We start from the raw sequence: 22,468 nt of genomic DNA on the forward strand, positions 1-22,468 counted from the left end.
GGAAAGGTGCTCATGTTACTTTGATGCAATTGATATCTGATGAATTTGATGTTCTTTCCCCATGGGAACTTTCCTCAGATTTCTGAGATTTGCCAAAATTTTCCCTCTTGCCACCCCATTTCGGGTTTCAGTTATCAGTGGGACTCCAAGCTGTTTGTCCTTAACGGAGGAATTGTTAATTCAGTGAAATCATTATAAGAAATGAGTGTCTTAAGGCCTCACTCAGACCTGCACCACAGCCATGGCAAACTCCTGAGGGCTCATGGAGAATTCTCCTGTGCACACTTGTTTATCACATCACTGCACTATGGAGTTTTCTTCCCCAGCCTGCAGCTCTAATGCACATCCTGAGGAAGCTGCCTGGTGCTTAACCCCTGTAAGAACCATGAACAGAACTGTGAGGAGCACAAACTGAACCCCTACTGAAGACTGCAGGCCTCACTCATCCTGCAGGTACAGCAGCACTTCTGCTGTGGTGTAGCTCCTCACGTACACAGAGCATAAGCAGATCGTGTGCAGCAGGAGATCTGTGTAGGACAAGGCTGATACAGCAAGCACCATAGTTCCTTGGTCTCCTCTATTTCTCCCATTACCTTTTTTTTTTTTTTTTTTAATGTCATGTAAAGACTCAAAGTAACACTTCAAAGATAGCTCCAACACTTCATTGAAGGGGTTAATGTTGCACAGCAGTTTAACAGGTAGATGCTCTCCCTAGAAAGCAGGAATTAAAATAACCTGTTCCATGAGTGACTTGTGTATCTGCTCCTACTCACTGCAGCATCTTCCATATTTAATTCTGCAGGTCCTCTAGCTCTTGACTTGTTTGTAGTAGCAGTATTTCTTTGTGAATTGCATTCATAGTGGTATTACACACTATGATCTCCCCAGGTTTTACTTTTCAGTCCACATTTCTTTGGCTTTGATTTGGTAATTTCTGCCTTCTGGGCTACATTTCTTTTGCTCCTGCACTCCTGTTTTCTTAAGCTAACACTGTGCTGTGCACCCCATGCTACACAAGAGCACAAGGCAGATGTGGAGGGCAGTCACAAACAGCATGCATGCCTTTCTGTGCAACAGCAGGATCAAACAAAAAGTGGAAACTCCATTTGTCCTTGTGGCACCAACCTTGTTAATACAAATAATGAACCATTTAGTTAGGGAAAAATCTTTCAGATCTTCAAGTTCAGACATCAACCTGACTTCCTGAGTTCCATCACAGAACTGCATCCCCTCACGTTTCAGTTAATTTGCCATACTGTTTTGCACACTGAGTGCATGCATGCACTGAGCCTTCGCTTGGTTCAACTTCAGGGTGAGATATTATACCACCACCACCACCACTTCGAACCCATCAGGGCACTCAGCTTTTCTATAGGCTCTCAGAATAAAACTGGGAAATGGAAGAAAAGTGTACTGGCTGAAGAATACCACCAGATTCCCAATGCAGAAAAAGCATTATGAAGAGGAGGGGCATGGCATTAATAAACAAAGATTCTAGATTGCTGCTCCATTGCTACCACACAGACTTTCAGTAGTGATCTTATCCTGTTGCAAGAACTATGATCACTTTTTAAAAAACAAAAACAAATGTGATTTTTTATTTTTTTTAAATCCACTAGAAGTAACACATCTTTAAAGCACTAGTGGGAAAGCTACCAACCAGCAGGAAACATAAGTGATGTAGAGATCTTACTCTGTAAAAAGTGTCTTTTTTTTTTTTTTAAATTGCACAGCACTATACAGGGAACACAGAAAAACTCACAACAAAACAGATATGAACAAAGCTGCAGCACTGTAAAAGTTGTCAAAAGTCAAAACTTGCTGTCCTGTTGTATCATCTGGCTAAAAGTTCTTGAATTCTTTCTGCACGTGGAGATGTCTGTGTTGTGCAAAAAACATGATGTTCCTTAAGGCTTTTTCTTCTGCTTTTACCAGCATTGCTCAGTTATTTTCTGATTATGCAAAGTTTTGGCATTCACTCCTGTGTTATGTAGTGGGTTCACAATGGCAGGAGCTCAGCACTCTCTGCCTTTCTTCTGTGGGACAAAAACATTGGGCTAAGATAGGGACGGGGCAGTCACTCATCAGTTTCTGCCATGGGCAAGCAGACTCTGCGTAAGAGAGGTTAATGTAATTTATTGCCTACTACTAACAGTTTGGAGGAACACAAATTAAGAGCAAACTACAAACATGTCTCATCCATCCCCTGTTCTACCTTCTAGATCCTAGCAGTGCAGAGGAATGGGTACTGTGGTCTGTCCATAATGCTTTATCTCCACTGTTCCTCCAGGATCATTGCTGCTGCCTACATGAGCACCCTCCCATGGAATGCTGCCCTTCCTGCACTGATCCATCCATGTGGCCTTCTCACAAGCTGCAGCTCCCCCTCCCAGCACTGCTCCAACATGGCTCTGTACCACAGGATCAGTTCCAGCACTACAGCAACTTCCCAAGCCCTCCTGCCCCAAAGTGGACTGCTTCCTACCTGCAGCCACACAAGTACCAAGACCTAGCCAGGTAAACCCCAGATCACTATGAATACTTATTGGGATGTACAAGCAGAATATTACCCTGTTGCACAGCACAAAGAACTGGAGGCCCACACCCAGGTTTGCCTGCATGGAATTTCAAAGAACTGCAGTCTGGTAACAGGCAATCTGTCAGCGCCTCTCTGTAAATACTGACAGTAAACAGAAGTGCTTCTTCATCCCCAAATTAGCAACTTCATATTAAGCTGGTTAAGTCAATCTTAATTTTAGGGAGCACCCAAAGTCAGCCTTTATTTTGGGACAAAGAAGATTCTTATAAAAAGGGTAAGCACTACATATCACTACTCCTGGAAAGTCAGATTTGTATATACTGCATTTCACCCCTTTAAAACAGAGTTTTCTTCACCGGAAACTTAGACACCAAAAAATAGTTCTAGGTACTATATGAAAGAAAACCTTTGCAGGCATGTGCCATTCATTGTGTTTAGTTACTTTATTTTTTACTAACCAAACTCAAAAGAAATGCACAGTTAAGTTTCATTTATTAATACACAGTTTTCTAGAAAATATCCCCCTTCATGTTCTCTCCAACAAGTCATGCGTCCAAACATTTGCAGTCCAACTACAAGTAACATGAGTTTTCTCCTCCATTCCCCCAAAGGGGCCTTTTCTACTTTAATATAAAGTATTATAAACCTCTTATTTTAAAAGCAAAATTCAGGAAAAAAATTAATCAAACACCATTTAAGATTGCTGTCTAGCACTGAACAATTTTAAGCAGTTTCTTTTGGTATAGTCATTCTTGCATTTTTCAGTCAGGATAGGTCTCTAAGAATTTTAGATTTAAGGCAGACAATACACAGTTCAGAAATACATTAGCACAATTATGATATGGCATTTTCAGTAGACATCATCAGTTTTTTGTAAATTGTTGTGCATTTCAGAATGCTTCTTCGTTTAACAACAGCCTTTTCCAACAGTCCTCCTGTTCTTCTGTGCTTCCACTGCTGCTCTCGGAGTCTATCCAGCTTTATGTGCTCATACATTCCTGAAAAGTTTGCTTTCTTTACATAAGAGTAACATTTCTTCATGCAGTAACATCTTTTCTCAAACATTTCAATACAGTTGGCCATATCTGAAGCAAACACAACAATTAAAGACTTGGTTGCTAAAACTAATTAAAATCATTTAACATCTTTTTAATAGTTTCATCCGTATCTATAGCAATAATTATCTCAACAATGGAAGCTTTAAATCAATACTATGACTTGACAAAGTTTGGATTTCCTTTCTTGAGAATCTGTTCCTTCTCTGGCTTATTACATGACTGTTGCAAGATTGCAGTGTATATTTGAAGATGGATTTTGAAGCTTAGCATATTTACACTGATAGGGTAACAAACCAATATTATATTATATTAGACAATACTTGTTTGCAGAGATTGTTCTTTTTAAGATGCATTTTGCACTTACAGGAAAGTCCTTTCACTTAAAATATAAGTGCAAAGCGGTAGTTAGTATTTTAATTCTACGTCATAGCAGCAGTCATGTATGCATAAAACAGCACTTTTCCTACAACAAATCACAGCATTTTGGGTAGCATATTGACTACACTAAAGTGTGACAAATGCAATGTCAACTGAAGAAAGGTTCAAGAACAAAGAAAAGATTCTGTTAATACAAATACTATATAAAAATACGTCATCCTACAAATCTACCATAGATAAGTTCTTGAAATGCAGTTTTTGTGTGTGTTTTCTTTTTTTTTAATTCCATCTTATTTTCGAAAAAAGAATACTACACGTGGCATTAGCAAATTTAACAAATCATTGCATTTACATCCTCTACAGCTTTTTGAGAAAACCATAATTCTGTCTGCTCCAAAACCTAAACACTGACACTGCAGGTTATCGCACACATCGCGAGTCCTTAGAACTACTTGGTCCTATTCACCCAGCAAAGAATACTCATTCTGAATGATCAAGCCCTTTGCACAGACTGACTCATTACAATGGACTACACATGCTCCTGACCAAAAGCATGAACTTATACTGCAGTGTAAAGATATGGCTTTCTCTAAAAATTATGAAGTATTAAAGTAAAAAGTCCACAAAACACTTTAAAAGTATCCTTGAGTTCCACACTATATGTAAGCAATCAGACTATGTAATCAATCATATGTTAGTAGAACAAGCAAAAGACTTTTTATTCACTTGAAAAAATAGCAGACTGGAAGATCTCTTCATTGTATTACACAAACTTCCCTGAGATTTTTACATAAATTATGTTTAGTCTACTATATATTGAAAAGCAGTTAGCTACTGAGTGCCATAAACTGCAAATTTTACATAGTTCCTGAATATGTTGTTCCAGCTAAAATGCTGTTTCGATGCTTTAAAGCTTTATCTTCTTTTGCTGCAAAAAACACATACACACAACTGAGAGTACAAATGCAAAGGCATTCCTTGCATAAAACTTCTAAGTCATCTTGAAAGCAGTGTACAGAAACAGAAAACACATCTTAAATTGAACAGAGTACTCTAAAGTTCTTTGCAGCTTATGAACTGCTTGCAAAATTAAGTTTATAGGCTATCTGTGAAAGTTTCATAGGAAGAAAACCCAACTAAATTTTTTATTAAACACAAGCGGACATAAAGAGGGCTGATGCTGAGTAGGGAGGGAAGCAATCTCCCACATTATAATATCATAACTTTGCATGAGCGATTGTGGGAGAAAAAAATCATAGTGGTATGAAACATTGCTATACTGGCAACTGTGTTGCACTGAGCAAGAAATTCATACTTTTTATTTAAAGGTACTTAAGTTTCTGAATAAATGGATATAGGTAATCATAAATCTTAACGAGGCCTCACAGCAAAGTAATCCTGCTATTCCACAAACTCACTGCCACAAATTAAAAAAAATGAACACTCCACATTAAATACCTGTATGGATTTTAAGGGTTTGTGAGCTTGGGTAGCCTTAATTGAAACTCTCTCTCAAAAGTTCAAAAAGAACAAGCATTGTGCTCTTCCAACAATATCTAGGAATATGTAAAAATAATCAAATATTTGAATTCAAATAAACAAAATCTGAAACATTTACTGCTTTAAGATACAAGATTATTCCCAAGTTTTATGCTTGGAGGCAAAACCAGTTGTCTTGTCCATGTCCTTTGTTATACTTACTTCAGAAGTGGAATTACACATAGTAATTGGTTCAGGTAAATTTGACCTCCTTCCAGTTCTCAGTAACTGGGATCATGTTCTTGCCTCTAGCTAAATGTGAAACAACTGCACTTACACTTCCCTCCTTCCAAATGGTCATAGGCTATGTCTTACAACAGGAAAAGATTTTTTTAATGAGTTGACCTAATGCTGACTCAATGAGGTTATGACTGGCCATATCATACACTGAGCCATAAACCTTTTTAGGGTACTAGAAGGAAGATACAAGATCATGATCATAAAGTAAGGAATTGAAGGGAATTTTCTGTATTTTTAATTCTGTTATTAGGAAGTTTCCAATTCATAGGTACACTGAGAACAACATAAAAATACAAAGATGGAAAGGATAAAAGAACAACATTCAAAAGTAGTATGTTTGGCATTTTCACGTTCAAAAAAAAAAAAAACCTGAAGACATTCTTATACGAAATGTCTTCAATTCTCCTTGCTATCATTGTATTGTCAAACATTTAAAAGGAATTTAATTCTTGTGGGAAAAGAAGAATAAGAAAAAACTTAACATGTTTTCTTTTTCACTTTAAGTTACAACTTTCATGCAAGTTATCTGGCTGTTCAAATTGCAATTTGTTTCCTTTTCCTTTTCCCAAAAGTACATACAGTACATCACATGGCCTATGTTTCTTTGCATATATTTCTGATCTGACTGATCACTGATTTAGACAGGCACATTAAAAGTTGCTGGATTTCACAACCAATTCTGTTTTGTTACACAGAAAAGCCACTTTTGCAACAACAATGAAAAGTTATAAAAGCATGTTAACAAAACCAAGCCCTTGTGCAACACACAACACAGGGTGCCCAGTCACTCACTATATACTCAGAGTGAAAAGACTATATATCTTTTCTGTTCATCTCCATTTCAACAAGGAAATACACTGTCTTATTATTCTTAATTTCACCATATTTAGTCACTTTTTTTTTTTTTGCATTGCCAAGTAAGGCGAATAATGGTATTGTAGACTGACCATATATTATATTATTTCATTAAAAAAATATTTTCTTTCCCTATTGAGAATTTCAACATGTTCTCATAGTAACAAATATATCCTGATAAAGAAAACCAGCAGGATTCCTCAGTTTGCAGATACATTTAAGATATTTGCCACGCAGAATTTACTCCCAGCAAGGATAGATGCACATGTGCACATATGTCAAATATACACAGCAGACCAAGTACATCTTGTTCTGCATTCTAATACATCCTCTTAAGTAGGGATAGCTTCCTCATCCACCCATATTGTCCCTTATTTGATCCACTCGCTGAGCAAGATCCCTAAAGGTGGGCCGCTGGGTAACATTATTGTTCCAGCACTCTTTCATGATAGCATAAATCTAGAGGAGAAACAAAGAAAATAAACATTATGTAAATAGATATTACAGACAGTTGAGTTACCTTGAACCGGTCCAAAGACCATCCAATTTATCTGTATTCTTCCAACAACAGCAACACTGGCACAACAGTATAGCAAGATTTTAGTAATAGCCATCAATTTCCTTGCTTAAGGACAGCAAAAAGCCTTTAAGGAGATTTTCTTTCTTTTAGTTTGCATGGAATGTGACTGAACTAATTTTCAAAGCCTGTAAGAAAACTTAGATTATGTTGCTAAGTATTTACTTTCTTGCTGGCCCTTATTTTTCTGAAAGCTGAAAAAATGCTCACAACAACAGAATTTAAACAAAGCTTTATGAATCTGACCAGTAAAGATTTACAGAGACAGTAATTCCAGATTAAGCTTCCCTGCAAGTTTAACATACTTTTCTTCCAACTCTTATGTTAAATTATTCATCATTCTTCATATCTAATCAGACAGATGACACAAATGCAAACTGAACCTAATTATATTAAAAGTATATCAAAATTATTTTTTTAAAATACATGCACTATAGAAGGCATTTAACCACACTTCTTCCCTCAGACGAGCACCTGACACCTGATTACAGAACAGTAGTTCTATGGCACTCTCTTCATCTGTATTCTTCTCACTAGTTTGTAACAGATTGTAATCAACTTCTCATACTTCCAAAAATTTCTCAAGTTTTGCTTAATAGCTATCTGCAAAGCTCCCAAGACAAACAAAGCTTTCTGTTCTTCATGTTTCAGCAAATCTGAAATTCTTGCATTGACTTGAGCCTAAAGCAGCCTGTAAGCTACAAACACCCGGAAGGCTTTAACATCTGTGGCCTTTTAGGATCAAAACAGGAAGAGTATAGTTTCTAACAGAAGAGAGGTGCTGCCATCTTGCTTTGTTAGATGAAGAACCATCAGCCAATGGAACCATTGCACTTAAAATTTAAAGAAAACATACTTAGTACTATCATATTTACAGGACATTCAAATTATCTATGAAAATTCAAACTTTTGTGATTCAACAGTTGCTGTACTCCTGTACATGTCCAATGGTTTCCCTGCCCCATCTGTATCATCCTTTTCATTCTCCGCTAAACCTCTTGACCTTGATTATTCCTGTCCTCAGATTTTGAGGGAATTATTGCCAAATGTGTCCAATCATGGACAGATAAAAGAATCTATCTGGACTAGAAGTTACACACAAAAAAAAGCATATCTATTTTAGTTACATTCTTTCCTTACTGACTTACTTAACCCAGCCCTATCAATTTGGCTCAAGCTGAAGAGCACCCTCCCCAAAAGAACAGCGAAGTAAAACGTTTAGAAATAATAAGGACATATTTTAAAAACACCTGGAGTGTAGGCAAATTTAAAATCCTGTATTAACATACACTCTCAAGATTGTTCCAGAGGCATATACTAGATCTACAAAAAGCACAAATACAAAGGCCACGAACACAAAATCCAATTCATTCACTTCTCAGTATGCACCATCAGCACGTAGCTCCTGTACAAGAATGCTTGATGATTAATAATACACATGATAAACATACATAAGTATTCCTATGCTTGAGAAAGGAAAAGCAAGAGAGGGAAATAATAAAGATAAGGTAAGTCTTGGAATTAAATATGATTAGTTGAATGCTAGGTAGATACTAAGGTTTCTCTGCTAAACATTAAACAAATCAGAAAATTTATGGTACACAATTTTGAGCAAGAATGTTTATATGAGACCTCTATGGAACAAATTCCAAACACTAAACTTCACTGTCTTGATAAATACACATTTTAAAATAGAAACCTAAGTGCTTCATTGCGATAGTCATAATAATCCTATTTCACATATTCAGAAATACTATATTTTAGGCTCCTGAGTGAGCATAATCTGAAGTATAATGAAAACAAAAGTGGTTATACCCATCATGTAACTGATAAAATAATAGCACAACCATTCAGGCTGTATAAATTTCTTCAGCAAATTCATGCAGAAGAAAACATGAGGTTTGCATTTACTGTATACTCACCCTTACTGAGCACATTTCAGACTATAGTTAATATATTGCAATAATAATACTTCACCTCATCAGGGCATCCATCTGGCCTTGGCAGTCGCCCATTGTTCTTCAAAAGCTCTATCAAATGAAATACAATCATCTGCCCTTGTTTATCATTGCCAATCATCCGCATGAATTCCTGAAACAGAAGGCCAACTATATAAATAAGATTTGAAGGGGAAAAAAAAAAAGATGCTGCAAAATCATTACCAGGGGAAAACTCTTTGTAAGACAGACCTTAGGAATTCCATAAATAGCATACTATATAGCAAAGAAAACTATAAATGACAATTTCTAATAAAATATCAATAATCACCATCCATTTGGTGTTAGTGGGGGACAATTAGAATTATAGATCTACAATTTAAAATTATAAGTTAAAGTCTTCTTTTAAAATACTGACCATAATCAGATGATTAGCCACTTCTAAAAGATCAAACCTTACTGCTAATTTCTAAGAAATAATTCTAAAGAAATCCCTGAAATGTTAAAATCTGTATACTTTCAAAAATCCCTGCCAAGCAAGAAGCAAATAATAACAACATGTTATACATAAAAATGTTGTTATATATAACATTATGAAATGCATAAAAATGAACCAAATTAATTAGTACTCAGATGCAAAAACAGTAACATAAAGTCAGCTACAGTAAAGTCTTGCTTGCTAAAAATCAACATAATCCTGAAAGACAAAATTCTCTCAGATTGCCAGAGACCCAAAATAAATGAGAAAATACTAACTGAAAATGATTTCTAAGCACAATGTAAAGGAATTGTTTTTCTTCTAATGCTCCTTACATTTCTTTAATGATGCTTAATATGAAAAGGCTGATAGAACTAGGTCCGTTAAGGATAATTAATAGAAGATTGTTAATAGAAGACTGAGGGAGAATCTTATCAATGCTTTTAAGTATTTAATAGGAGGGAGTTAATTGGATGAGGCCAGGCTCTTTTCAGTGATGCCCAGTGATAGGACAAGAAGCACAAACTGAACATGAGAAAAACTGTGAGAGTGATAGAACAGGCTGCCCAGAGACCTTGTGAAGTCTCCTTCACTAGAAGAAGTGAGAGGCCACCAGGTTGCCTTCCTGTGTAATCCACTCTGGGGATTATGCTTTAGCAAGGAGGTTAAACAAGGTGATTTCCAGACCATCCCTATGATTCAGTGGTTCTGTGATTCCTTGAAAGCTTTTGTAATTGTATGAAATTACCAAGAGTTCTATTGATGTTGATGAAGAGGTCAAGTACATACTGATTACAATCACTGTTTACCTCCTAGGACTACATTTGCTGAAATACTGGTGAACAATGAGGGCAGCTCTAGTAAACATTCTAATCACCCCTCCTCTTTAATGACTGCAGAGCAATTCTAGGTAAAAGTAACGTTACAAACTTCATTTCCAACTGGAGAACTGTTCTGCAGTAAACAAGTACTATTTTCCTTCATTTAGTGTGTGTTTTTAAAGACACTTGTCACCTGTCTGCAAAAAAAAAAAAGAAAAAATCCCTTTCTTTCCGGTGTTAATCAGCTTGGGTTTTGCTAAGTTAACAAAGTAACTTTGAGAGTTACCTCATTTAAATCAACTTAATGTTTAAGTACTTTCTTGGCTTGGCCTTAGAATTGGAGTGATATTAAATATACTTTTAATATTACAATGAAACAGTTGCATCTTGGATCTCTCTATAAAGGATGAGGAAAACATGTCTTTAATTAGATGCTTTCAAATCTTTTTCAAATAGATTAAAGCTGCACAGACTATTTTCCAGATAGCCTTTGCTTCTTACACCTTGATGCTAATGCTTCTCAGCATGCTGCTCATTCCAATTGGATGCTGCCTTGAACACCAAGATATGCTTCAGAAAAGGTTCAGTAAATATCAACCTATCTAAGATACGGGAAAAATCCATACTTTTTTTTTAAACATAAAAATTTCTGGTAAAAAAATAATTAAATACTTACAGCTGGTGGGCTTTTGCTCTTTTCAATGTAAGTGAAGAGTTCATACAAGACTACACCAAAACTCCATACATCTGAGGCCACAGAAAATTTGCTCTCTGTCAGAGACTCTGGAGCATACCTGCAATACATGTTCAAAATATTATTCTGTATCATTTGCACCTTCTCAGTTTTTAAGATACTTCATTGAATGGGATTCTTTTTTCATGAGTAAAGTACCTTTTGTTCAAGGGCATTACCTTCACTAGTAAAAGTGAACAAGGATACTGTTAATAGTAATTAATAGGTACTGAAATACTGATACTTTTTCCTGCATCTAGTGAGGGTAAACAAGATTTTGACATAAGGACTGGAAATAAAGACATATATAACCAGTAAGTATCTTTCCATCACTTTCACTAAGCTTCAAACTCCCTCCGATGCATTTTTGGGCTTAATTTTATCTAATCAACAACATGTACTGTTAAAGCTATTTTACATTATTTTATTTACTCCTTAAGTCTTACGTTTTAAGATGTATCTCCTATGGCAACTGTATACACTAAAATCACAAGTATGAAATGGCATTATGAATACACAGAAGTACACATTCCAAACACAGTTGTTTTACATTTACCTGACAAGTTTTTGGTAGCAAGAGGCTGCAGAGGTCCTCTGTGAGCAGGGCCCAGCAGCTGCCCCATGGCAGATCAGAGCCAACATCAAATGCTCCAACAGGGACCTATCACTGCTAGAGCTGAGCTATAAGCAATGCTGAATGTGCTTCTGGGAGAGTAAGTTCACTGGAAAAACTGCTGCACAACAGCAGCTGGGTGAGGAGAGTGGGAAAAAAAAAGTGAGAGAAGCAGCCTTGCAGAACCCAGAGTAAGTGCAGAAGGATGGCAGGTGCTCCAGGTGTGGAGCAGAAGTTCCAGGCAGCTCAGGAGAGGCCCACAATGGAGCACAGTTTCTCTGCAGCCCATATGCACCGTGCAGAGCAGATATCCACATGCAGCCATGGAAGAGCCCACAGAGTAGCAGTGAATGTGACTAAAGAAGGCTGCAGTCATGCAGACCTACTGAAGAAGCAGCACCAGGCCATTGCTTCAGCCTATAGGGAGGAAGCCATGGTGGGGGCAGGAGGGCTGGAGAAGCTGTTACCTGTGGGGACCCAAGCTGGAACAGCCCACTCCTACAGGATGTGCCTCCATGGTACATTTACCTTAACATTCTATCTCATACTTTATCCTTGCTAGTTGGCCTGTGCAATTTAACTCCACTTGGCCAACAGATGGTTCACCCAAATAATCTCAGCTAGAAGATATATATATATATGTGTGTGTGTGTGTTTAAAGGGTCCAAAACTTCAGAAGCTTACTGGGAAGTGGGCTTTGTTACATTTCTTTCATTTCTGAATACATTCTCTGTGGCATTATTTAATTAATTAAATACAAAATTTTCAGGGTTCTTTTTTCAGTGAAAATGTGCATAAAAGTAGGAATTCTCAATGCTGTTTTGCAAAAGTAAGTATCACACATGTGACTTCCACAGTGCTTTAAAAACGGACTTGGAAATTGCATTTCATAATTCCACAGTATGCTAAACGATTGTCTGAAACCACAAAGCAGAAAACATGTCAAGACTTCATGTATCAATAGAAGACTTACCAAAATATAGGGCTTTCACCAGGTTCTTTCACTTTGTAGTACTCCTTATCCTGTGGCAAGACTTTAGTCAATCCAAAATCTCCAATTTTAACTCTGTTCTCATTTTCAACTAAGATATTTCTCGTTGCTAAATCCCGGTGAACATATCTTTTTGTACCCAGATACTCCATGCCCTAAACATAAGGTTCACAAATACAATAGAAAAAAAAATTACTGCACTATCTCTAAAGGAGTGAATTAAGCTCAAAGTTAAAACCAAACAGACTGTACCAAAATCAGAGTACTTGAATATTTGCTTTCTCTATAAAGAAAATCTTCCCGAATGCAGAAACTCTCCTTTACTGAAGATAGCTAAACAATGAACCTTTCTCTGCCTTTCTCTGTTCTATGATTCTGTAGTTAGATGTCTGTTACAACCCCTTTCCATATCCAAGCACAGTTTGCCAGTACTAAGCAAAAATAAAGTCTGGGCCAAGCTACACAATGCAGTGCAGATGAGAAGCTTGTCCTTTCATTACCTTTTTGAATTAACCTTCTTTCTATACATCTTTCACATCTGCTTTCCTAATTGCTTTATCAAACCTTATCTTATACGTCCTTGAATCTGACAGCTATGCCCTGGCTGTACTCATATTTGTACATCATCTTTGTCCTTTGTATTGATCATTATTCCCTATCACAGATCTCCTTTTATTGTATCTTGTGTATTGGAAAACCATGGAAATGATGATCTGATGCAGTCGTATTTTGCTGCTGTTGATCCCTTCTTATGATACATACTGTTTTTGCTATTTGAATGCAGAAGCGACTATGTGAAGAGAAAAATCAAGCTAAGGTATTAAAAATAAATCTTGTGTACACAGCAATAAATGGTGATCACAAGTTGACAACATGATACTAATTGAACCTTGATTCTCATATGTGAAAGAAAACACAAAGCAGGCCGTCAGTTTCACAGTTTTGTAAGAAAGTACAACTGCAACACAATGGAAAAAAGCAATAATTAATGCTCTAGATTGCTAAATTCAAACATCTGGGGGCGTTAACATTATCTTTTTAATGCCAAAAGATTGTTCTTTCTCCCTCTTAAGTGAGAAACCTCTGAAAAAGTGTTAAGTAGGAAGCCCAACCTTCCTCTCAATCTCTTGCTACCTTCCTGTACCATTAGATGGCAACACTGTATATTCAGAACATTCCACTTCAAAACTGTTTAAAACTGAAATCTTCCCCATAAACTGATTATCAGTTGCTGTCTTGAAAGATAACAGATCTCTCTTTCAAAAGACAAACTCATGGTTTTCGTATACATTCAATTATGGAAATACTACACCTTTTCATTAGTATTAAATGCTGTCCTGAAAACATTAGTTTCCTTAAGCTTCTCTGATACTAGTGACTTTCCTGTTACAACAGCCATCTTCCAGCCTTAGAGACATATTTGCTTGAAATCATGCAAATTTTGAGTGGAAATCATAGTCCTCTGGCATCATGATAATGCAGTCCAGTTCAATGACACTATTGTCATGGTTTTATGATTTTTGGCATCATAAAACCATGACAACTGTTCAAATGTTTTCACCTTTACTATTCAAATCCTAGCTACGGGGCCCTACAGCAAGGATGCATTAAATACTTTGTTATGAGATGGAAAATCAAATTTATTCCTAGCCTCTTACCAGCAAGAATTAAGAAAATATAGTGCCAGAAGAGGGAAAAAAAAATCCTCCTCAAAATCAGAGAAGCATTGAGAATCTCATTTATTATTTGCTGTTCCTTTGCTGTTTTATTTTTATTTTTTAATTTCACTGTAGAATTCTATTGCTTGCCACCAGAAGAGAAGCACTAGTGACATGAGCTACAACAGATTATAGCTGCACTGATTTGCATCTACAAAAATGTGACAATTAGCAAATGCCATCCCTGAAAATGCTGCTTTTCACAAGTCAGGATGCTTATCCCAGTTCCCAATAAGGAATTAAATATACTGCAAGCAGAACATTTATCTTAACCTTTTAGTATGGTAACATCTTCATTTCTCTTTCCTATATTTGAGGTAAGAAAGTGGCAAAAAGAAAAAGATTTTCTGCTAAAAAACTAACAAGCAAAACAAACAAAAAAACAACAAACTAGTAACAAATGTACAAGACAGAAGAGACTTCAGATGCTGAAAGAACAAACACCATAAGAGAAACAGAAAAGGGAAGGGGAAAAAGTGATAAGCTAAAAGAAAAGTATTTGCATCTCATTTTAGTTGTATTAAAAATAAATGAGTACATAATATTGAGTGATAAATCATAATTGAGTGTTTTTGTCAGATTTAAATAGTCAGCTATGAAAATACTTATTTCTTAAAATAAGATTCCAAACTAAGCACAGAGCACTAGTCCATTCAGATTTTATCCAGAGTGAAACTAAGCATTAGCTCCTGTAAGGAAAAATCAAGCAGTCTTGAAGCAGAATAATACAAAAGAAATACAAAGTGCAACCAAAATAACCTCTCCTTTACAAGTAGCACAGTAACAGTAATGCAGGGCAAAATACACTAATTCTTAGGCTTTGTTTCCCTTAAAAGTCAACAATAGATACTTCTTCAAGCACATGTCCTGCACATGGCCTTTCAGTACTTAAAGGGAGCTTGTAAGCAGGAGGGAAATAATCTTTTCACATGGGTAGATAGTAGTAGGACATAGGGGAACAATTCTGAACTAAAAGAGATTTAGATTAGACGTGAAGGAAATTTTTCACTGAGAGGGTAGTGAAGTGTTGGCAAGTCTGCCCAGAGAAGCTGTGGATGGCCCATCTCTAAAGGTGTTCCAAGGCTAGGATGGATGGGGCCTTGGGCAGCCTGATCTAGTGGTTTGACTCAGTGACTGCAACCCTGCAGGGGAATTGGAACTAAATTACCTCTGAGGTCCCTTTCAACTAAAGTCATTCTACAGTCTATGTGAACTTCCCACATTCTGACTGTGTATGCTCATGCTTGATCACACAAAAGCAGAAGTTTTCTCACATCATTATCTGCAAAATGCAGATTCTAGCTTCCTTCCTCCTAGCTGGTGCTTAGTACTTAGGAAGAAGCCATTCCATCCGTTGTTTTGGTTTTATATCACCACCCTGCATACCTGCAATATTTCAATGCTTCTCTCATGTGTGCACATGTGCTCAACACATAGGTATATACACACATTTTTCTTTGTACCTTCTGGCATTAAATCCTTCCCAGCTTTTCCTGCCATACTTGCACTGCCTGTAAAATCCACCTTTCAATCCTATTAGATATCTGTCTCATAGGTCAGGATCCAGAGCCACCAGGCTCTCCATAAAGCTTAAAGGTTTGCAAATGCTTTCACAACTTCTTCTGGAAGCGAAAACAAGGTAGACGTCTTCTGACCCTTCACAGTCTGCTGAGATGGTCCCATAGTAAAAAAAAAAGCAAGTGGGCACTGCCTTTGTGCATTGAAATAATTTGTTTATTCTATGAAAGATTTACTTTCACCAGAATGTCATGCCAAGTGTCTTTTTCCACACATACACTTGAAGGATGTTTGTTTACAGTGACTTACCAGCACTGGTGACAATAGTTATTTTGTTGCAGAAATAATATTTCTTTGATTGAGAGAAGGACTTCCAGTTTTGGACCCATCTATCAGAAGACTTTTTGAACACTCTTTCATGGGTTGTCACATGTTCAATACTTCCTCTGTGAGAAGACTGACCCTTGCCACAGACCAGATAACATTTTCTGCTTTCCTACTCTTTTGCAGATAACTTGACCATCAAAGAGGCTCTGCTGGAGACCATTCACCTGACTTTACTTCCATTAAAATATTAGCAGCTAAGATCAGCTGCTAAAGATGCATGTACCATTTACCAGTACATGACCCAGGTTCAGCAGCTAGAAGTTTTACAAAGATAGTTCAATTTCAATAAGGGAATTATCAAGCTCTACTCATCGGATGAAAACCTGAATGCCTAGAGAAGATCTCAGTTCTTGCACAGACTCAACTCTCCTGCCTCATTCTTGTCAGGTTTTTACTACAGACACCATAGACAGAAAATGCCCAGAATGTAGAAGGGACAAGACTATTAGATGTGACAATACGTAACAGCAATGTATCCTGAAGAATACTCATTAAGTAACCCATCATTTCCTTGTGTGATGTCGAAAGCATGGAGTGGAAATTTAAATTATTTCTTGCATGTCTTAGGGCAGGAAGGGAGTGTGTACATGTGTATCTCTTTGTTTATCTTTTTTTTTTTTTTCCTAAGGTAATAAACAGGCAGTGAAATCCAAAGTGTCTATAGTTTCTCATATCTCAAACAACAACTGAATAAATCTAGGGCAGGCATATTACCTCCTTCTGAGGTAGTAAGACATAAAGTAATGAGAAGATTAGACACCTGTCTCCCTTTTCAGAATTTATGAAGTACTTTCATTGCCAGCTAGTGAGATTGAATTGTTACAGCTTTGGGAACATCTATAGTCTCTTGCTCTTCACAAAGAATCCAGTTATTTTCCCTTCACTAGATCAAAAAGCTAATATTACTTACATCTTAAAGTAAATCTGTCAAATATATGAATGTTGTTATAGATATTCATCTCTAAAAGTCACTAAGTCTGTATAAGAAATATCAGTTATGGTATGCTATTAACAGTTTGCCTGAATGAATAAACAAAATCCCTCAAAATTTTAATCCAGATTTCATTGGAGAAAAAAGAGGTTTTAATTCTTCTGAATAAGCTTGTATACTTAAGAAATAAAAATGATCAAAATTCTCCCTCATTCAGTAGATAGGCCAGTCTCAGCATCCTGCATTAAGGATTACAAAGATACTCAGAATTTTGTCAAGTTCTTGAATATATGAATACACCTTACTACCTTCTTTAGTGTTACATTTTAGTAGCCACCTAACACTATTATAACATATATATCAGAAGAAATGATTTCTGTACAAAATGGATAGATGAAGATTTGTCAAAAAATCTGAAACCTCTCCTACCTTGCATATCTGAGATGCATATAGCAAAAGTTTTTTGTGGTCCAACCTCTCTTTGTGTTTCTGTAGATAATCTCGTAAACTTCCATACGGTAGATATTCCATAATTAATCTCAGATTCCTACGACCTTTTACAAAAACAATTGAAATATTTCATGTCAGTTTTCAATGCAAAGGTTTGAAATAGGTATTTACAAGTGAATAAAAGTAATAAAGTCTCGCTAACAAAATTGCATTTTATTGTATACTCATTAGTATGCAATTTTTCATCTTTTATCTGCATTTGTTACAGAAATGCCATTTATTTAAACATAAAATATGCTTAAGTGTGTATATGCTTAATATACACCATCTCATAAGTACTACTATTACTAAAAGTAAAGCAGAAGTGCAATACATGTACGCCTATGTTTACACAACTCGTCCTCTTGGTTGAGACAAAACTCAGAATGAAAACTGACATCAACTGGTTAGCAATTTTACAATCTTTACAATCTTCAAAATTTGACTGATTTTGAACAATTTTCTTTCAAACAAACAGGCCTCACACAAAACGTGTTTTTTCACTCCATTTCAACATCAGCAATTCACTCAATACATATGTTTCTGAAACTTTCTCCTTCTTAGTCATTTATTATATAGTTGTACAATATGTGATATTATCCACTCTAGACACTGCATTAAAGGAAAAAAAATAACAAAAACAAAAAAGCCTACACCTTCCTACTTAACCCCAAATTCATTACTTTAAGATAAAGCAACTGGGTAACAAGTCAAAACAGCCTGTTCTTTAAAAATCAAACAAATTATGTCATGAGCTGACTGAATGAAGAAGATTTATCCTACAGTGAATTGTATATACTTTGCTGCCTTTGGAAAAGTCACTAGGCAACAGCTTTTGTAAAGACTTCTTTGAATTTCTTGCAGTATACATGCTTAGTAATGCAACTTAAGCTATATTCAACACAGCACATACCTGCACTGTAGCACACTCCTTTGTATTTAACAATGTTATCATGCTGCAGAGATTTAAGTATTTCAATTTCTCTTTCAAAGTCCCTAAGGTGCTCTTCTGTGCTATGTTGCAGCTTTTTCACAGCCACCACCTCCCCAGTATTATCCTGTAGAGGGTCATACCGGCACATCTCAACACTGCCAAAGTTTCCCTAGATCATAAACAGAAATACTTGAATTAAAAAATTAGTCCACACTATCCTCTATTTCCTAATGTTTATAAATATATCAGTGCTCAGTGTAGTATAACATTAAAGGGATGTAATAAGTTTTACATAACATTTATTATGCTATTATTTATGTAATAATTATTTCAGTGAAATACCACAAAACCTCCTGAAAGAAGCTGACAGTGAAGGATCACAGTAACAGTACAACAGCAACTGTCTGTGAGAAACACATTTTATGAAAGGAGGTGAACAGCACTGGAAAAAAGGAGGGCAAGGAAAAGAATGTGGCATCCATTCATTTTCTCCCCTTTCTTCACAGTTTTCTACTTATACTCTCATAATGTCTTCTGGGATACCTCTTTTCCTGCATTTGTTAAAAAAACAAACAAACAAACAAAAAGAAACAACAGAATAAAAACACCTACACTTCTGTTTTTCAGTAGCTTTTCTTCAATTCCCTGTTCTACTTCCTTCTTCTCTATCCTCCCTTTTGCAGTCATCATCAGCAACTCAGTTTCTTTCCCTACTCTATACTGTTGCTTATAGCCAACAATCGCCTACACATAGAAGCAATTCTGACACTTCACTTTCAGGTTCTGTCATTAGTAGAGTCAAGCAGATGTGCAGCTAAGTGTCAATAACCAATATAAAAAGTTAGAAACCATTCTGGAACAATGGCACTTAGTGCAGCTGACGGAACTTCATTCAAGTCATCTGTCCATACATGTTTCACAACATGAACTACAACGACTCACAAAACTAGTAACCAAATGCCGATTTCTAAAGCTTAAAATATCTCAGACATCTGTGGGCCTCAAACACTCTTGAGTTTTTGGTCCTCATATTCAGACTTCCTAGCATATGCATATTAAAAAAAACGAACATCTTACTGGTTTCTATACAAGATTGCTATGAAACAATTGTAAATGAATCTCAAGTATAAAAAGAAACAAAATTGAACATCAGATGCAGCTCTGCATTGGAAATACTAAGCCTTTTGACAGGATTCATCGTAGAAAACAACCACCTTTCTTCTGTCTAAAGATATCAAACAAGTTCCTCTAAAATATTTTTTTTCCATTTTTCCATTGTGCTCAGACATAACTTGTATTATTAATTTATGTAACAGAAGTATCCAATGTCACTAATATATATAAGGTCACCAGAAGATAACTGAAAAGGTAGCTATTTCTTCGTCAGTTAGACATTTTTTCCAAATATACTACCTTGCCAAGTTGCTGTAAAAACTTAAGATGTCTTTCTTCAAATTGTGTTGGATCCCGATCTTCAAAGGCCCCAGAAAATCCAAGAGCTCCAGTTCGTATATTTGGCAACATATCATTTTCTGTCAATAATTCATAATCTGAGGTGTAGAAGGAAGAGAAAAGGAAGAATGAATAGAGAAGCAAACAGGGGAGTTAAATAAACTTACCATAATGCATGTTCTACCTTTGCTAGGTGTACTCTGAGCTTAGTAGAATATCAACAACTTCCTTTATTTCTACACAGCAATTTGCAGTCATGATGAGAACAAAGTATTACCAAACAGTCAAGTAACTTGACTCACAAGAAGTCTTGTTGTAATATCTGAATACTCTTTTTTTTACAGACCTATTTAACTTAAATTCAGCAGCTATTGTGCAATGACTCCATTACTGCAGAGGGAAGAAACAAAAATTTCACAAGGGCTTGTAATAACATGCATCTTCCAACTAGTAAAGTATCTCTTACTTTTCAGAGATAAGAAAGACCTTTGCAAATACATTTGGCTAAGAGACTAGAACATTTAAGATAGACATTAATAATCACTTAATGCATTATTTTTATTTCACTCTAACTTTTACTATATTCTTTACTGTGACAAACTAAGCAGCAGTAACATAATATTCTGTAGGGCTGGAGTGTGGTTGTAGATCAAAATACTGAAAGAGAAGGCACCATAGAAAATGTAACCAGCAGAATCTAGTTTTTTTTTTGTCTAATGCTATAATGCTATCTTTTTGTACCACAGACTCAGACTCACCTGGAGTGAACAAACTATTCAAGTCACGTATAATTGCCCTAAATGATGGCCTGAAATCTGGCTCATAATCCATACAGTTATTTATAAGATTTGCTAGCTCTGTCCAGTTGGGGGCAGGAAGTTGGTGCCTATCTTCATAGAACTGTAGTTTCTGAAATTGAAGAGAGAAATGCCTTTTTAACATACAATTATGAAGAGCTGTAATAGCCATGATATTCTGACAGTGAAAAAATACAGCTTTCAGCTTAGGTTTATTATCTCACCAACATGTACATCTGACCAATTTATGTCAAAACCTGAGACTGGCAATTTAGAAGAACTAGCATAATTAAGAGAGATCAACTGAGAATCTCCAAGGCAGTTACTGGTGGAAAATAAGAAAACAGAGGAAGATGGTGTCTCCTTTGCTGGTAATCTCATTAACCTAATTGGGTTAAATCCAGAAGAAAATTTTAACAATTTATGAGCTGAGTAAGCACCACTAGACATAAAAAATTTCAGTGGCATTAGAAAAGAATGTGGGTTAGCAGAAGAGATGAGGGCAACTTCTGAAGAACACAGATGTGTGAAATACAGGTCTAAAGAAGATCTCAAAATTTATTCTACGAGCTGGTTACAACACCTGAGAAATTGTATCAGGCTTTATGAGAAAGAAACAGTCAATTTATAATAATAATCCTACAAATCATTATAGAAAACAGTAATTTTTGTTGACTTTCAAATACAAATCAAAGACATAATTGATATTTCTGTGGAATATATTTCTGCCCACACCCCACCCCATGTTGAGACAACATTAATATTTCTGGTTTAAAAAAATAGAATTGTCAGCCACACACAACATCTTATAGGATTTTAGGTATTCAACTATAGCATAGCTAGAATTATGCCAATCAAATATCATACTCATTGTTAATGCTTTTTGTTTTAAGTGGGATAAGATTATAACAAAGCAACAGAATTGTGGGTGTAACAGAACTCTGCCCATATAAAAATCACCACTAACAATATAAAAATCATCCTTAAATCATCACTTCCGATCACTGCCAGGCAATGCGTGACATTGTTTCTGGTGGTTACGGGACATAACATTTTGCATGCTGGTTAATTACAATAGAAGATGTTTTAAGTATCCAAAGAACTGTCACTACTTCAGATCCAGTAACACCTACCCTTGAAGAATCGAGAGCACTCAGTGGTTTGTCTCCTCCGCTGCAGATTTCCCATAAAGTGGTACCAAAACTCCACTTATCCATAGCCAGGCTTAGTTGTTTGGGGTTCTCGATACATTCAGGAGGAACCCATGGTATTCTCTCAAGAAGAACTGTGCAGTCATGCAAAGAAAACACGTTAAAACCAGTAATAAAACCAGAAAATTCTAAAACACATGTGATTCAATAAAAATGGTTTCACTATACATAGGTATTTCATTCTGTAACATTTTTAATACCTTCTCAAGATTTTTTCTTTTCTAGAAACTACAGAATATCTACAGAAGTAATACTTACAAATCAGTAATACT

General features: G+C 36.0%; 1 protein-coding gene across 3 annotated transcripts in view; it reads right to left on the bottom strand.

Moving 5' to 3' along the window:
* Positions 1-5,176: 5,176 nt before the first annotated feature.
* Positions 5,177-22,468, bottom strand: part of JAK2 (Janus kinase 2) — a 96,333-nt gene continuing 79,041 nt past the window's right edge. For 2 of the 3 annotated variants that reach the window (XM_065744165.1, XM_065744166.1), the window contains 9 exons: positions 22,119-22,270; positions 20,947-21,097; positions 20,150-20,286; positions 18,716-18,905; positions 17,743-17,867; positions 12,742-12,914; positions 11,099-11,216; positions 9,164-9,277; positions 5,177-7,068 (listed from right to left, as the gene is read on the bottom strand). In XM_065744165.1, coding sequence (XP_065600237.1) covers positions 6,961-7,068; positions 9,164-9,277; positions 11,099-11,216; positions 12,742-12,914; positions 17,743-17,867; positions 18,716-18,905; positions 20,150-20,286; positions 20,947-21,097; positions 22,119-22,270 — 1,268 coding nt within the window. In that variant the 3' untranslated portion in view covers positions 5,177-6,960. Of the gene's footprint in view, positions 7,069-9,163; positions 9,278-11,098; positions 11,217-12,741; positions 12,915-17,742; positions 17,868-18,715; positions 18,906-20,149; positions 20,287-20,946; positions 21,098-22,118; positions 22,271-22,468 lie in introns of those variants that run through there. The other variant, XM_065744167.1, reaches the window with a different exon arrangement.

Source organism: Cyrtonyx montezumae, unplaced genomic scaffold, assembly GCF_038088225.1.
Source record: "Cyrtonyx montezumae isolate F1298 unplaced genomic scaffold, pur_monq_1.0 scaffold_30, whole genome shotgun sequence".
Taxonomy (NCBI): domain Eukaryota; kingdom Metazoa; phylum Chordata; class Aves; order Galliformes; family Odontophoridae; genus Cyrtonyx; species Cyrtonyx montezumae.